General features: G+C 39.4%; 1 protein-coding gene across 27 annotated transcripts in view; it reads left to right on the top strand.

The window, feature by feature from the left end:
• ank3b (ankyrin 3b) overlaps positions 1-18,576 on the top strand; it is a 176,265-nt gene that overhangs the window by 79,358 nt on the left and 78,331 nt on the right. For 26 of the 27 annotated variants that reach the window (XM_026178117.1, XM_026178137.1, XM_026178136.1 and 23 more), the window contains exons 2-5: positions 7,678-7,779; positions 8,210-8,308; positions 11,787-11,885; positions 14,339-14,437. In XM_026178117.1, coding sequence (XP_026033902.1) covers positions 7,678-7,779; positions 8,210-8,308; positions 11,787-11,885; positions 14,339-14,437 — 399 coding nt within the window. Of the gene's footprint in view, positions 1-171; positions 277-7,677; positions 7,780-8,209; positions 8,309-11,786; positions 11,886-14,338; positions 14,438-18,576 lie in introns of those variants that run through there. The other variant, XM_026178121.1, reaches the window with a different exon arrangement.

Genomic DNA, 18,576 nt, shown 5'->3' with positions numbered 1-18,576 from the left:
ACTTTCTCACTGCAAGCCAGGTATTTTTAGCTGTGACATAATGCCCCCCTCTCTCTCTTTCACTCACAGCCTTTCACTCTCTGTCTTTCTCTCCCTCCCTCCCTCTCAAACACCGACAGTCCCTCCTCCTACTCCCTCTCCTCTCTTGCCCCCATCCCTCTCTCCCTAGCTTCCAGGCTAGGGCTTAGCTGCTATAATTGACTGCTCAGGTTTCACACTTTCAGCTGCGGGCTGAGAAACATGGCAGTGGAGGAGGCAGCAGAATATTTGGCAGAAGTAAGTCTTTACTGTACTTTACTGTAAAAGTCACTGAGCTCACAGAGTTAGCCTCCTGTCTCCTGATATGCTGCTGTAATGCTAACAGGACTAGAGATTGTGTAGCTGGTGGGATTTAGTGGTGTTGTAGCAGTTACCCGTCCAGACATGAGACACTGTCGAATGATGGTGATGGGAGATTGTAGACTGGGGGTCTGTTGATGGGATGGGTCGCAGTGATAACTCTGCTGCACCACTCTGCTGCAGTGCGTGTGTGTGAATGGATGTGTGTGTGTGTGTCTGTGTTTGTGTATGCACTCCTGTGTGTCTTGTTGCAATCCTAACTACCTAACTGTGATTGCACATATATAAAGTCCCCTTTATTGTGTTTTTATAAGTCTGTAGATACGATTTCCAGTGGATATAGTTTCATGTTACAGACTGATATGAATGGAAGTACCTGACCTTGGATAGTGGCGCATGCTCTGTATTGTTTGTGGAAAAAAGAAAACAAAAGAGCAAAAAAGGAAGCTAAAAACAACAAGAATGGTGAAGATTGGTGCTTTAATTCATTATTAATGTCGCTTTCATTCAGCTGTAGGAGTGAGGTAGAAAGGCAGCTTAAACACTGTTATGTCTTCAGTAACCTGCTGATATGTGATATACTCTATGCAGCATTTTCTGTCTTACTGTAGCCAAGCAGTAGTTTAACAGTAGTTAAAGTGGGGTCACGTAATATGTAACCTGGTTAAACACACAAGTGGGAGGGTGTAAATCTTAATGCCCTGTGGAGTTAGCAGAATACTGTTTGAGTTTTATAAGTGTGTCTATAAAATTAGCTTCTACACAAAAGCTAGCTGGTGATATGTATGACTAACTCTCACTCTCGTCCCTCTGCGTCAGGGGGCAGCTCTCATGTTGGAATGTGTGTAACTGTATGAGTGTGAAGTGGCGTGTTGTGGAAAAAGAGCGACAGAAGCATTCTTTGCATATCTCTTTCACGGATAAATAAAGTTGCACTCGAATGGCACTTAGCAAAAAGCTGAGCAGGTCTCCACTCACATGGCAATTTAAAACATGAGCTTTGGGGTAAACAAAGTTTTTGAGTTTGAAGCCTTTATTGTTGCGCTCATGTTGTTACAATCCTACTAGATTGAAGTCCTACAAACTAGATGGCAAACTAAGTGGAAGTTATACACAATAAAATTTGCAAAGTTATTTTGTAGCAAGGTAAATGTTACATATAATTATTTTTAATTACATGTCTGTTGCCTGACTAATTATTATTATTTTCACTGACCAAACATTTAGTTGTTATACAAAATGCATTAATGAGACCAAAAGCCCTGAATAGCTGTCTTCAAATTGATTTGCTTTTTGTTGATCCAAGAGACCTTACAGGAAACCCAGTTTTCTGTAAGGTCTGAAAAGACAAATAAATAACCAAATACATTCTTCAGCTCCACTGTAGACAGAAATATTGTGATAAAAGTGACAACTGTGTTGGCTCACACCAGCCAGGTTGGCACAGTATCAGAGCGGAGCAACCTGAGAGCGATGATAACAAATTTATTGGAAGTGTGTGACAGGAACTGCAGACATCAACTTTCATTTGAAAAGGAAAACATGATTCTTGGTTCTATTATTGTAGCTGAATGGCCTTCGTGGGCAGACATTCCTGAGTGCACGTAACCTCTCCGGTCACTTTGTTGAGCACACCATGCTTATATCAGAATGAACTCCCCTTTGCCTTCAGAACTGCCTTAATTATTTGTGGCATAGATTCAACAAGCAGATCCTCACATATTGTTAACCATTTTGACTTGATAGCATCAGACAGTCAGTCGAGCTTTGTGACGTGGAATGTTTTCCATCAGAAGATGTGTGCACTCTGGTCAGATTTAATACTCATGTCGCCCATGGCCTACATCATCAGACTGAACCATTGATACAAGGCAGGCAACGTTTTGGTGAGCAGGTGTTTCCTGTTCTTAGCTGACAGGTGTGCTATTCTTCCGCTTTAGCCTATCTGCTTCAAGGTTCAACTTGTGCGTTGATGCTTTTCTGCATAGCTTAGTTACTACGAGTGGTTATTTGAGGTGTTTTCGTATCAGCTTAAAGCTGTCTGTCTATTCTCCTCTAACCGCTCACACCAACAAGACATTTTCACCCAGAGAACTGCTGCTTACTGAATATGTTCCCTTTTTTCTCTGTAGCCCCAGAATTGGTTCGGTGGAAACCAGGATTACGTTTAACCTCCTAAGACCCGAACTCTTCCACGGCATGCATTTTTAATTTCTCTTTGAAATTTGGGCATATTGGGGGCCGATGAATGTAAAAATAAAAAGCAACCTGGCCAAAAAAAGAAAGCAAATATTTTGTGAGCGTAGATACAAATGTAGGCACGGGTCTTAATTTGATTGGGTATTTTCAGTATCCAGTACATACAAGTATGCAACTGGGTTTTCAACAAGCACAAGTGTGTTTAGTGAAAATATAGCAATTAAATAGTCAAAAACTGCTTTTCTCTCAGTCTTTGAAAATGTACTTACATTTCTCCAGAGTAAATAAGTGTAAATAAATGTATTCTGGAGCTCAAACTGCATTGTTTTCTTTCCTGGGTGGCTGTAGCTCAGGTGGCAGAGCAGGTCAGCCACTAATCAGAAGGTCGGTGGTTCGATCCCAGGCTGCCTCCTCGCTGCATGCCAAATATCCTTGGGCAAGATACTAACCCCGTGTTTGCCTACTGGTGGTGGTCAGAGGGCCCGGTGGTGCCAGTGTCCGGCAGCCTCGCCTCTGTCAGTGCGCCCCAGGGCAGCTGTGGCTACAATGTAGCTTGCCATCGCCAGTGTGTGAATGGGTGAATGACTGAATGTAGTGTAAAGCGCTTTGGGGTCCTTAGGGACTAGAAAAGCGCTATACAAATGCAGGCCATTTACCATTTCCAACACATGTTCATACACGGATAAAAAGGATCTCTCCCCAGCACAGGTTAATGTCAAAAACGCTCTGTGTTTATTCAGCTTTAGTCTAGCTGTGCATTTGTGTTGGTAACAGAGGCAGAAAATACGGGTTTCTTTTCATGAACATCTCAAATAAAAGCTATGAAAATATTTAAAGATTATATTAAAAAAATGTTTTGGCATCTGTCTTCATCTTGATTACCTGCCATGCAGCAGACAGTCACAGCAGTGACGTGGTTATTTTCAGTGTCGTGTGCTGACCAAACTGGGAAGTCCTGAGCTGGACTGGTGTTGCTCTTTGACCAGAGTACTTTTCCAGAGGATGCCGCTTTGAACTGGAACTCTGATAATGCCCTGAATTCTAAGCAGCCCAGGCTGCCCCCACATTAAATTTGAAAGGCTTGGCACCAGGCCTTACAATCCGTCTCTGGGTTTTAAAAATCTCCACGGCGCACTGTTTCCAGACTGGTAGAAAGAACTCTTAGTAAATATTTTATTTTGAAATATGCAATTGCAAGAAAATATCCTTTTATTTTACAGAAATAATATGGGGACACTATTATATGTTTCGTTTTTACATTTGCACTGTTGATGATAAAAACTGAATTATGTCAGGGCCAACTCTGGCAAACAGGATAGTCTTACTACTAGAGTGTTTTATATTAGTTGGGACAGTTTACTAGATCAGTGTTATTGATATGGTTTCTATTTTGTTTCAGGTTGAGTTACATGTTACAGCAAGGTCAGGCAAAAAAGTATGCAGGTATGCATCTCCATAGAGGTCTAAATAATGACAAGAATCTGTAACCTTTACAAAAGCTGCAATGCAGTACTTTCACTAAAAGTAATGTTAAACTCCATTAGAGAGGTTACTTGCAGTTTCAGTCATCCAGGAAACTCCTGTGTTTGACATCCTGTAAGCTCTCCTGTGTGTTTGCGTATATGTGATGATGACCTTAGGTAAGATCTATTCACTGAGTGGGAAATGACCTCAGCAAATAACACAGCTCATGGTGCAATGAGCTTGACTTGATTGTTCATATCACTGTAGAGATTTTTACATTGCGCAAAGACTGATTGTGAAATACACAATACAGTTTAAAGCAATAGCCCAGTTTATTCAGTTCAATTATGCTTTTAATGAAAACATTAAGGCTGCTATAATCTGTATTTTTACAGGAACAATGCATCAAAGGCAAAGTTGAAAGATGTAACTTGATTCAAAGTGAATTCCAGCTTTGCTGCTTCAGTTCATTGTCATTGGTCTTTTGTGATAGCAGGCAGCAACTACAGTTCCTGCTCCATAACAGAGAAATGTAGCTGGAGACTAGCTGGTGAGCACAGCATAGCATTTAGCAGGGAATGTAGCTGTGTTGTTCAAGTATTTGGAGGTTTTGTTGATGAGTGCAGAAAAGGTGGAGTTGATGTACCGTTGTGGTGAAAGCAGAGCCAAGTGTTAAGCAAAGCTGTTGATATACTGGTTTTTGCTTTCATGTATGACCATCAACTGTGTGTAGTGATTGAAAGAACAGGATCAGAAATACAAGTGGCAGAAATTATTTTCCTCTAAAGGCTGTCTGGGCTCAGTCTTAGAGATCAGTGAGTTCAGTTATTTTGTCAGAGCTCAGAGTAGAGCCACTGTTCCTCCAAACATCAAAGTAAAAAGGAAAAGAGCACCCCGAAGTGTTCTGATTAGCATCCCTCCTGGACACCTCCTAGCTCAGGTGTTCTACCCCAGACACACACACTGTGCCTCTTGACTGGCTTGGGATCACCTAGCCAGAACAGCTTGAGGAGGTGCATAGGGAGAAGGGAAATTTTAAGAAATCACACTCTTCTCTTTTTTAAACTACTTTAAAGCTGCAGTTTAGCATTTGCCATCATCCATGTCATGGTAAACAAATTCTTCTGTAACCATTCTCAGTGATGCTTGAAAGTAAGACAAGTGAATTAAATTGTCTTTAATGAAGTGAATTCTGTATCAAACACTATGTGAAAATGGGTTTGTGAATGATCCCAGATGTGAAATTAAGATAATCTCCTGGAATGATAGGATCTGCCTGATGCTAACTTTAAATCCTTTCATCTACTTTGTTGAGAATACTGCAGGTTAATGGGCACATGAGCAAACAGTAATTTGAGAGTGCCTATCCTGTGCACTGTGTGGGCATCCATTCAACTACATGGGTGTGGTAGGCTGAAGAATCACAGCACTGCAATCATGAAATCAGATACACACACACACTGACTATCTGCCATCTTTTCAACCTTTCTGCTGTCACAGCGTGCTCAAATTCAGCCTGTTTCTGCTCTGCCTACATAGGCCACACCCTGAAATCCTGGCACACAGGGACAGATATAAACATGTGCACATACAGCATGTTCACTTCCCTCTTTCAGAATCCTCAGCTCAGCTTGATAATGACACATGTTTGCAGCTGTGACAGGTTAACTGCAAATAGCTCTTCAGCTGCTGCTACTGCTCCCCATGGAGACACAGTTAGTCATCAGGGGTGCTCGCAGTAGATGTTAGGGTTGACTGTGTGTGTTTGGTATAATTATACTCCCTTTGCAAAAAAATACACTTTACTTTTCAAAAACAATAATTTTGGATGCTCCCAGCATCAAATGCAGGTTTGACAGGTTTGTGAGTGTACACTTTATTCAAAACCTAGTGAGGGTTTAATCATGTTTACTACTGGGTAGCTGTAGCTCAGGAGGTAGAGCAGGTCACTTACTGATCACAAGGTTAGTGGTTTGATCCCTGGCTCCTCCAGTCTGAGTGTGAATGTGTATGAATGTAGTTAGGAAGCAGTCAGTTTAGAGAAAGTGTGTGATTGACTGAATATGGCCAGCACAGGACCACCAGTGTGTCTGCAACTGCCTTTGTACTGGCCCATGTGTGGGCCACATCTGGCAAACCTGGTCTGGACCACCAAAGGGCCGTCATTCTTTGCAGTATGTGGGCATGTGTAAGCACATTCTGTGGGCCAGATCCTGGCCATACCAATTTTGCTGTGTGGGTCAGTAGTCAGTCCCGTGTCTAGCCAGCTTTAAAAAATATTTGTTTTTATGTGTTGATAAGATGGATGTGATCATTTTGTACTAGTATAGTGTTTAGTATAGTGTTAAATCTATGATCTAAACTGATGTGCATCTTCTCAGAAATGTTGCTACATGTTGTAGTTTTATAGATGCCAACAGCTGTGATAGGCCTGCTTGATAGAAATATTGGTTAACAGAAAGATTAATACCTCTGTAAAAAAAATGCAATAGGCTGAAATAAATGTAACATGCTCATTATGCTAATATATAATACTCTGCCAGGTTAGACATGCCATTTTTCACATTTTCATAGTGCTGACAATGCATTTACAGATTAATTTGGTACTGATCTTCTCTTCTTCCTGCATCCAAGACATATTACCTCACTGCAGAGCGTTGTAAGCACACCAGCAGATGAGTGTAAATGAAAATAATGAGCTGCAGTCTTAAAAATGTGGTGTCTTGTGTTCCTAAAGTTGCACAGGTACCACTATGCTTGTTTGTGATGTAATGCTTCCCAAAAGAAAGGCTGCATTAGTGACAAAGTACTTCTACTTCATCTGATTGTGATCAAATGTTATTGATTCTTTATTTAGTTACGTTGATTAGTTTCCTGAAATGTGCCTGAATAGAATATCAGTCAAAACAGGATAGTGAGTTAAATTTCTTAAGATGCAAATGCAAAAATATCTTCTTGCAAGTATCACGATAAATAACTTACTTCTACATATTTAATTTTAAGTCGGGGTTGTCAAATTCAATTAACTCAGTGCAGTTTGATGTTTAGCTTAATCCAGATGTATCATTGAATCTGTAAAAAAATGTCCCATGCTGGCACCAATCAAACTTGAAAAAATGTATCAAGCAGAATAAATCCTGTGGTTTTTGGCTTGGATTTGGCAGGCTGTTTTTTCTTGGCTGGGTTTTAGGGTGTTTAACCCAGCAGGCATGTTGAAGACCACTTTATTTCTCTCAGACCCACTCTTATAAATGTTTTCCTATTTTGGCTCTTATTCAGCTTCTTTGAGCCCTCAAAGGGTTTACCACACACATTCTAATCTATTCATTTTGGCTAATAACATACAAGCTTTGGGGGATTTACTCAACTTATCTCCTGTTGCAAGGATTCATAAGTAAGCTTTGACACAAAAATAATAGCCTCCAAGTTGTTTTTCTCAACATATTTCCAAAGTATTAAATAGTCTAAAATAAGCTTCGAACATTAAATATTACTGCTGTTTTAGGATAATAAATACTTTTCTTTTTACATAGGAAAAGTTTATTTTAGCAGCATTCGAAGATTCTAATTGTTTGTGCATTCATTTTTTCCTGTGTGTGTCTTTTGTTCAGCTCATTGTAATACATTGTATGTTTAGGATAATAATCATTTTCTCCTGTCTCTGTCTTCCTGCAGACAGACGTAAACGCTTGTTATCTGCGGGCTGCTCGGGCTGGCAACCTTGAGAAAGCGTTGGATTACCTGAAAAATGGGGTTGACATTAATATTTGCAATCAGGTAAGCTTGCTAATAAGACTGCACCATTGTAGAGTTTTTTAAAGTAAAATTTCCATATAAACAACTCAAACCATGTATCCAGTCTTTTTATCGCTGAAACTCCAAACTCAGCTTTAAATTGTAGGAATAGTTCTTCTAGTTATTTATATAATTTGTGAAGCAGGCGCAACCTTAGACTATTGCCATGCCTGCATGGTCACCAATTCAGCCTATGGTTTGTTGTGTTACATTCCCTAAATGCACGACTTACAGGAACTAAACTAAATTAGTTCAAGTATACCAAATGGTTTGGATTCAAAATCACACATAAAGAGTTTATATGTTGAATGTTAGTCTCAATAGAGACCAGATTTGCAGGGGAAAAAGCAAAACAATAAAGATTATTTTAATTTAATCTCCATTCCTCTTCCTCTCTTTTCTTTCTCTCCAGAATGGCCTCAATGCTCTCCATCTGGCTTCGAAGGAGGGCCATGTGGAAGTGGTGGCTGAGCTCATCAAACAGGGTGCCAATGTGGATGCTGCTACTAAGGTGTGTGCCACCCAGGAGTCGCATAAACATACAATCACTCACACAGGCACACTGTGTATGCATGAATTCACAGACACACACACACGCAAAGTTTGCTGAGTCTGCACCTTCCCAAAGTCACATTGATTAAGCAGCAGGAGAGGAGATGAATGGCTGCATGTGAGTAGAGAGGTCAAGTACTGATTTAGTATAAGTCCTGTCACGGACATTCCGGTATTTCACCACATAGGGCTTGTTGGTCTGGTAGTGTATGTAAAGTGTTTGACAGTGAAATGCTCCACTGCATTAAATTTATCCATTAGAAGAAAGGCGATTAAATTCACGATGATTGGATTTTCTGCCATGATGCTGACATCACCACACTAAACTAGGTTAGTGGGAGTAATTAGGTAATAACTCACAATTCTTACAGATGTTTCCCAGCACTGAAGCAGTCTGCTTACAACAATGTTTTTAAAAATACTAATACAGGGTCGTGGTATTAACACCAGAGACTTGCAGCTGATGCTATTTGTGCCCATGTGCCATGCACTATTAGTTTACTTTGTCTGCTTTTTCATTATATTGTTCAAGATAGTTGATGGAGTCCCTCAAACCCTTCTGTAACACATCTGTGCGCATGAAAACTCCAAAATACTGGGTATAAATGTGTAAGCATTTGGTTAGGCTTGATAGTGACTTATTAATACTATCTGAGCATGCTGGAAGTGAGTGAAAAGGCAGATGTAAAAACAGCTCAACAATTAATAAACAAAATTGCAAAAAGCAGCTTAACAGGTGTAACAAGCAAACTGAAGTTGAGGTACCCTGCTACACCAGCTGACAATGTGATCCGATCAGCTAAAACTCTTTAGCAGTTTAAGTAATTTTAGCCTATGAGCAGTTACTGTTGCCCCTGCGAGCTGCTGTGCAACCCCTCTCCACCTGAGCTTCCCCTTTTCATGCTAGTTTTTCATACCTTTATAGAAAAGGCAGATCTGATATTAAAACATAATAGTGCACATTTGCAGACAGTCTCTCCAGTAAGAACTTCACAGTGCTGCAAGTAGTTATTCACATAAAACACGATAGGCATGGTTACAGAAACCTAACTTGGTTACTCACATGGGAATTTTGTGTGACTATTCTGTTCTAATCTTTGAAAAGTCAACTTTCTAACTAGAATATCTGTCAGAAATGCTTCCAGAAGGTCAGATACCTTAGGAAACTCCATTATCTGTAACATACTAAAGCTGATAATCCATTATTGTCCAGCTGCATATACAGGTGACATTTAATTGCACAGGGCAGAAAAAACACAAGAACAAGAGAAGAAAAGAGAGGCCTTTGTAGCCCTGCAGGTGTGAGCATTGTAATATATCAATAGTTCTCTGGGACTGTAACCTGAATCCTTCCAGAAGAAGACAAATTCTGGTTTTAATATGTGCTTATATAGTAATTATGCAAGTTTTTAAAGTGTGGCTGTAATGGCAGCCCTTGTAAGTGTTTTATGTGCGACATAAGTGAGCCAAGGAAAGAATACACTACTGTACATTTCATTCAGTCACAATTTATGTTATGCTGTGATGGGGGAAGCACTTCTATTCATATTTAGCTTGAATAGCAAACTAAAACTACAACATTAACAAAAACAACTATGTCAAGGAATGCTACAAAACTAGTCAGAAAATGTCCAATAACAGGTTTTCTCTGAACAGACATGTTACAAAAGCAGTTTAAAGGTGTCTGATGTGTATCCCTCACTCATACAATGGCTCCCAAATGAGCCATGAAAACTTCAAGAATCCCAAATTAATGTCAGAATCAAACCGTTGTATCTTGTTCTAAACTAGATTCAGCAGCAGTAGGAAGGAGAGGCGAAGCATGTGAGGAACGAAGCGAGGTGTATGTGCAGAGGGTTTAGTGGCAGTAAGAATGACAGCATGGCGACAGCTGCTGCTTGCTATGGCTCACACACATATAACAGGTGCATCCATTAGAGCTGCGTATGAGTAATGCACATATCAGACTAGCTCTGCTAGTCTTTTCAGTATGTAGTAGTTTTCTTCTTTGTATTTCCATTTTTTTTCTCTTTCTGTGACTCTTGAACGTTTATCTTCCCATTGCACAGTCTGTATCTGTTATTCAAGTTGAACCAGTGTTCAGAAGTAATGCTATAACCTTAATTTTCACCCTTAACATGTGCATATGTGTTGTTCAGGGTTATGTATATTTAATCTGTATATATCTATATGAATATGCTGGGTCTATGGACAAAGGGAAACAGGCAAAGTTTCTTTTGGTTGCACACAGTTAAACACTTGATGTGAAGTGCAAAAGATGCAGTCTTATAATTAGCTAGCTACTGACAACAATTTAGCTGTTTATGTTTTCAAATGAACAGTATCTGACAGTTACCGTAGACTGTGTTAGGGGCCTAACAAGTTATAAATAATGTGGCATCACCAACAACAACAGTCCTATAAAAGGACAGGTAAAGCATTGCTCTAGAAATGCTGTTTATTTTTGTAACAAAGCGCAAGACCAAGTTGACTGGTTATGAAGTATTAGTGCTTGCAAGTTAAGGCTAATAGGCTAACTGCTGGTGTCCTGACTGTTGGGCTAGTGCACTTGACTCAGTCGTGTCATAGTTAGCAGAGCTGGACACATCAGGATGCTCTAGTACTCGATAAGTTAACTACTGTTAAATGCCAAAGTAAACAAAGAATAAAATTCATGCTAGTAAAGTTAGCATCAGTTTCTAGCATCAATCAGCAGACCAGCTAATGGATTCAGATTGTGTGCTCATTTTCATTCAGTGGGCAGCCCTTTAATCTGTGCTCGCCAACAGAACAAAAGACAGTGAAAATGAATGATATTCATGAACAGATATGAACAGATTTTGATTTGTAGACTTATTCAGTTTGTCAGTCTTCTGTTTTTGGGGGAATATGCTCTCTCCAAGCTTTACATTATAAATTATATAAATTATATTACAAGGTGCAACTATTATTTTGTTAGCCTAATTTTATTTATAGTTTTTGAGATTAGCGCTAATCATAGTTTGCATATACACACACAGTCCCAAAGTTATATTAATTGTCCTTTCCTGTGAATTCTAATTTATGATTTACAGACATCACAGACAATGATATCATATTGCAGCAAATATTAAGGTTTGATTGAGATAGGACTTTAATAAAAAGTGATATTTTTCACTCAATTTGCAGCAATCAGACACTGAAGCTTGTAAAAGTGCTTTAAAAGCTTCCATAGCATTAAGTCAATCCATGCTGCTTTTAACTCTCCTGCACTCCCCCAGAGAGATATGTGTGCAGTTTGCACTTCTGCTGTAAACAAGCAATATGCAAAACATTTCTCCTGTGTGACTCATAAACATCCACATAGCCCAGGCCTTTACATGCATCCAAAAAGCTAAAAATAATTCTTCCTAAGTTTTCCTAAAATTTTAAATGTTTGTTTTGTTTCTGTTCTTTAGAAAGGAAACACTGCCCTCCACATAGCTTCTCTTGCTGGACAGACAGAGGTGGTGAAGGAGCTTGTCACCCACAGTGCCAACGTCAATGCTCAGTCTCAGGTAAGGCATCCCCTCTCGAAAACACAGACACATGAACTCACAAGGCTGTACGGCGAAATCATCTCTTTTGGAAGACCATGTTTGAATTCGTGCATTCATCCAGAAGAATGTGTACATACAGGGTCCATTTGTGTGTGTGTGTGTGTGTGTGTGTGTGTGTGTGTGTGTGTGTGTGTGTGTGTGTGTGTGTGTGTGTGTGTGTTTGCTTGCTGTGTCAGCAACTCTGCTGTGCAGCTTAGCCCACATTCGATAGTCAGCATGCGCACACACTCACAGTGGACTTGTCACCACAGCAACTATAACGATGTCACTGTGAAGGCTTTGGCTGCAGCTGATGAGAGGAAGAAAATGACATCAGTATTGATGACCTTTAATCTTTAGTGCTGACCTAAACTTCTTTCCATCTCCGATTTTACTTGAAGAGTAGGAGAAGGTCAATTGATTTTAATGCAAATTCTAGTAGTTACCAGTGTACATCACCAATGCCCATCACTGTACCAGATTTATTCATTACAATGCAGTTGCAGTACTTGGGTTAAAAAGTATCTTTAGCTATCTGCACAGTGCCACGTTCTTTTTCCCAGTGTGAACTTCAGCATTTTGTCCTTTCTTTTTCTACTGACACTTGATTCCACAGTAGAATTACAGTAACAGGCAATGTGAAGCTTTAGTTTTTAACCATGCAGTCAAATTTGTGTCATTTAAACACTAAAAGAAAGAGTTAGTTTTGTATGACAGTATGTTTATGTGGGACTGTAGCCTCAGGTTTACGCTGTTAGCTGGTAATTATGAGACAGTGCATTTCAGCACTTCTCATGGAGTAACATGAAAATAATCTAACAAGCAGTGTAACGAAATTGCTCTCTTCAAGGAATAATTAAGTAACAAATAATTTGTAATACGTTACTGTGTTCACGGGGTCTGAGGAGTAAATGTTTAGGATCTCTCCAACAGTAATGGGTGGTGCTTATTCTCTTCTCACATTAAAAGGAGCTTATAAACCAGAGTGTCACTATAGCTTAGTTTTTTGAACAGGCAACCCATATGCTGAAGGCTGCAGGGGCCTTGTTTCAAAAATGACCCAGTCTATTTCCTCCATGTTAATCCCCATTAGTCTCTCTCTACTTTTCTGTCTATGCTTTACTGTCCCTGTCCAATAAAGGATAAAAATGATTGTTCTGAAAAATGCTTTATGGAGACAGGAGGGGGTCTTCTTCTCTTATACTTTCTGGGTCACTAGACACACCGGGGACATATAATTACGATTCAAAAGAATGAAAAAGTGGATTTCGCATAATTTGCCCCCTTTAAATTATGCGTATAACGAGGAAAGCATTTGGTGCAGTGACACTAGAATAACTACAAAGAATGGAAGAGGAGGATGAAGAGGAGTTTTTTTGCATGCTGAAATGGTTTTTGGATGCCTGTGTTGCTATGGAGATATGTTTTCTTATATCTAGTGTGGTAACACACACACACACACTTGTCAGATTCAGCCCCACACTGACTTTTATCTACACTCTTATTAGGTGTGAGGTATGTGTTGAGGTGACGGTATGTACACTATGATAACGCTGCTAGAATATAACATTTGTGTGGGGTGGTGGAAGTCAGGTAAAAATAATCTCCCTGCTTTCAAGTATGATTGGGTCATCATAGTTTTAGTGTATAATAGCATGTGTGGCAATCAAGTTTTCTGAAAATTAAATTAAGAAATCTTTTATAGAATAAAAACCTGTTCTGCAGTCAATTTCACGCCTGACACATCAAGGTGCTTTATCACATTAATGCAGAAATCCTATAAACCCAATATTGCCAAAAAGCAGTACTGCTTATTGATGTTTCAGCACTGCCCACAATGACCTAATGTAAGCAGAGATATTAACAGGATTAATCACCTTATCACCTGACTCCTTGATATCAGTCTGGCCAACATTTGTTGTGTTTTTATTTTATTAACACTAGTTTTCTTAATCATTTGTATTGTAACTTCATTTAGTTTATTTTGTCAAATGTGTTTTACTGTACAGGTTCTATATCTTTCTTTAGAAAGAAGGTATAGATCTCTACATAATGTCTTTTAGTCCACATGCGGAATTTTATTCATATTTCTCTTTTTTCCGATATACGATAATTTCTTTGGGGTGAGAAATGACAATCACATCCTACCCAAGTCCGTCTTTCTGTAAGGGTCATTATTTTATATAACTGGAATTTAACTGAGACACTATTATTTGGTACTAATAGAAGTAATTTTTTTCTACAAGCACGCAAACACTTTATCAATATATACAAAATAAAGCATGCATCGGTGTCCTTGCGCTGTTTTTGTCTTGGTAAAGTTTCATTAATTACCTCTAATGTTTAAATTCCCTATCCTTGTGACACATAGATCGAGAATGTGTCAGTCTTTAAACATTAACAGCATCATTTCTTCTTTTGTTTCTCTGCAGAATGGCTTCACTCCGCTGTATATGGCAGCGCAGGAGAATCACTTGGATGTGGTGCAGTTCTTATTGGACAATGGCTCCAGCCAGAGCATCGCCACTGAGGTAAAGGCAGTCTCTCATACACATACACAAAACACAAAGACACAACCTAACATGTGTTTGCACATGCTCACAAACCCATAACATCTTCTAACAGCTACCAACCCCCTCTGTAATTACACTGCAACATTATCACCATCGGTTTCTTTGTTTCAAATGTTAGATTAGTGCCTGCACCCGCTAGACGACCGGTGTAACATATGAGGTCACTGTTTATTAGGGTTAGAAAAAATAATTATTTTTCAGAGATTAATCTGTTGCCTAGAGGGAGTAAAGAGGCAGAGTGATTAGAGTGAAGGAGGTAGAGACGGGAGCAGCAGCAGCAGCATGTGTTCGTTCAGAGTGACCTTGACTGTCTTCAGCTGCCAGCAGAGGGAGGAACCGGTGACGTTAACAGGAGAAAAAGCATGAGTGGCGAGACCAAATGCTACGCTGTGAGTGTGACACAGCGATCCATCATCTGCAGTAGTAAAGCAGACGGCCGACTGCCACCACTGCAAGACTAAAGTGTGACGATCGTTTTTCATTTTAGTCACATCTTTCTGATGCATAATCATTCTAACTGACACATGAAAAAACTTTAGAATTTCTTCCAAACAAGTTAATTGTCCTTTCATACAAAATGTAGGGTTAGGCTAAGGTTAGCACCAATGACGATGTAGACCTCAGAGCGTTAACAAGAAGAACTCATTCTGAGTATGAATCATTTAAATACAAGCATCTGTACATTTTAAATTTTGGCTATGTTGTTGGGAATATTAAAGTCTAGATCACACGTGGGCAAAGGAGGGCCAGGAGGTCCCTGAAGTATCTCGATCCAGTCCACCACATGTTCAAAGGAGAATAAAATGAGCATCTAGCGATATATACATATACAGATGCAGTTATAAATTGTAAACTGAAGCAGCGTGCAGAACACATAAAGGTTATACTGTCATGATGTTATTCTATACGTGCTGTCCATTTAGTTTTTGGCTTCTGTACCTTAAATGTTGCATTCAGTTCTAACAGGTCATTTAATTTCTGCTAGTGATGCAGAAACATCTCATAAATATAGTTCTTTTTTCAGCTTTTATTCTGTATAAAACAGCTGTTATTTGAGCAAACATTATTTAAAAAGTTTTTAGATAGGGATTAATACACACGTTGTGCTCTAGTGAAAAATAATGACAGGATAGGAAACAATGAAGCTCCAAAGTGTACAAAGATAAAAAATACCAGGTATCAGATACCCGCACAATGTTGTAAGTGGGATCAATCAGACTAAAATATACTTTAAAGCTTTAGTTTGAAGGTAATTAGAGAGGTGCCTTTTATGTTCTGCTGATGTGTTCTGCAAATGCACATTTGATGCTGCTTTTATCTTATTAGTATTAGTATTAGTGCGGTGTTTACAGAACTGTGTCTGAGACATTTCACTCAGGCCTTCGTGGCACCTCATTTTTCCTCCTCGTCTTTCTTCCTTTTCTCTCCTCATTTCTTTTTCATGCCCTCCATCATTCTTTTGTCTGCCTCCGACTCCTCCTGCTCGCCCTCTTATTCCACCACATCTCACTCTTCCCCTCTTTTCACCCTTTTTGTGACTACTCCAGTGGGGTGAGACCAATGTGAATTATTCATGTGAGGAAATATATCTATGAAGCAACTCCTGCTGTTTAATAATTCATGTTTAAGCATTTAATTAGAGAACAAAGCTTTTATAAGAAATATTTGTCTATATTTGAGCATATTAGAATCATCTTTTTTGCCATCACTTTATAAGGGGCTTTACAAAATCTCTTTATTTTTAGTGTGCAACTTTGCTGATACCCCATCAGAATAACTTGATTTTTTTAATAACTCGCTTTGTATTGTTCAAAAACTGGCTTGTGCTATTTTGGTAAGAAGGAAATTGTGCTCTGTCACTTTCCATTTTTAAGCTTTTAAAGGAAGATCAAAACCCTGTCTTTGCCTTTTTGTTTGCAGCTGCTGATGCTGTTGTTTGAGTCCCAAAGTATTTTTAGGACATTAGACTAGTTTTTTTTCTCTTTTCCTGATTCCTAAATCAGATGAAACGGGAGCTAGTGCTTAGGGATGGATTGTGACCTTTAAAATTCTTACAAAGCCTAAATTTATGCATTTGAATGTGTTTGTGTGCCCAGGGGTATGCGCATGTGTGGGTGTGTTTTGCAAACATGTTTTTGGATCACATTATGAATGTGTGTCAGCCTGTTTATGCACGTGCCTCTGTGTGTGTGTGCGTGTCTGTGCAGGCGAGGGTGTGTTTGTTTCTCGCCCTCACTGATTATTTGTGTGAGCGGCGTTGGATCTCTGAGGGAGGAGTTTCGGCTTTAATGTGTGGGTGTCTAGTGATGCAGTTGGTGTCCTGTATAAACATACAAGTGTGCACACAGACACACATAAACACACAAACACACAAAGACAGACATACCTGCAGAGTATATTGTTTTCCTTGCAAGGAATCTTTCCTTTGATGAGTCATAGACGCTCTCCTAGTAGCATCTTACGTTTATCTTACTGCCTGCGTGAGTCAGTGTCTACATATAGTGTGTGTGTGTGTGTGTGTGTGTGTGTGTGTGCGTGTGCGTGTGTGTGTGCGTGTGTGTGTGTGTTTGTGGGCAGTATGCAATCTCATCTTGTCTGCATCCTAGTATGTGTCCATTCGCAGCTTAATTTCCTTTCCGTTTGTTCTTAAGTGAGACACTGAACTTACTAAAGCACTTACAGTATCTAAAACTAAAATGCCTAAATTGTGTTTATGTTTGTCAGACAAACATGTTTATGCGAGAAAGGAGTTAACCTGAAAGATCTCCTTCACATGAACTGTTTTTATTGTCAGTTTGGGTGTTAACCATCTGCCTTTAAGGCTTGCTAGCTACGCAGCATTCTGTTAGCCACTGTTCACTGCAACTCTGACTCTAACATGCATAACATGCATCTTTCTCAGCCCTACTACAGTTAGTATCTTTCCTAATTTAGCTCTCAACAAGTTCCTAAGGAGTTCTGTTTTCTATGACAATGTCAGGCATTTTACTCATGGGGGCACCAACACAAAAACACCACCCACAGAAGATTATAGTTTTCGGTTTTTAATCATGCCAGCTGCCGACTGAATGGATGAATAGTTTGATAGCTGCCGAAATGTTTTAAATATAGAGCGCAATCTGTGAGTGCCAACTTAAGAATCTGTCATTTTATGCTTCTTCCGTGTTGGACGTCAGTAGACAGGCATCAGATTTAATGTGTGTAATCTGAAATTATGAACTTGAAGTGAAAATGTGTAATTGAATTCACTGAGAGTATTAGTCACATTCACAGCAGCAAGAAAATAAAAGTTCAGGCTCTGAGAGAACAAAGGAGACTTGATTAAGTCTCTCATTGTCTTATAAAAGCGACGTGCCTGAATCACGAACAGCTGTCACTTTACCAGCTAGAAGCAGCTACAAACGTATCATATGCCATCTCTGAAAGTGTGACTGTCAGCTGACATCAAGAAGAAAAGAGTGTCCGTGATTATTAAGATGACATTTTAGGATTCTTAGCTCTGATTAAGGTTGTGTTGAAACCTCCAAAAGGAGATACAAGCACACGCCTCTTCTTGCCCCATACTTACAGATGGCGTCCAAACTGCAGTGCTTCGGATGAGAAAAGAATACTAACGTGACTCTGGAGGCACACTGGCCCTGTGTCCCTCTCATCTGCTTTATAAGCCGACAGACCTTCTGATTTATATCATGCAATTTTACAGAGGATGGCCAGGCTGTAAGGACAGCAGGCAGACACCTCAAGGGAGTTTGATTCGATTTTTTTGGCTGATGATTTAAAGCACCAGCAGCCAAAATAAGTCATGTATAAAACATGTTTAATTCCCACTGCAGGACTTTAAATCACATCAGGTGAGCTTTGGAAAATGTGACCTGGTGTGCTTAAATACTTTATATCTTTATATGTAGGTTTACCCACCACTTTTTTCCAGACTTAAATATATTATTATATATAAGGCTGATATTTTTGCTGATTTTCATGGACTTTACAACTTTTAATAGAAAGAAAATGAAAGTAGAAGCAGCTGGTGGTCAACGCATTTTTGCTTTACATGCAAAATATTCCCAGTTTGATTCCGGGTGGAGACACAAATCCAG

The sequence above is a fragment of the Astatotilapia calliptera genome, chromosome 8 (assembly GCF_900246225.1).
Source record: "Astatotilapia calliptera chromosome 8, fAstCal1.2, whole genome shotgun sequence".
In the NCBI taxonomy this organism is placed as follows: Eukaryota; Metazoa; Chordata; class Actinopteri; order Cichliformes; family Cichlidae; genus Astatotilapia; species Astatotilapia calliptera.
This window is presented reverse-complemented; position numbering and strand designations above follow the sequence as displayed.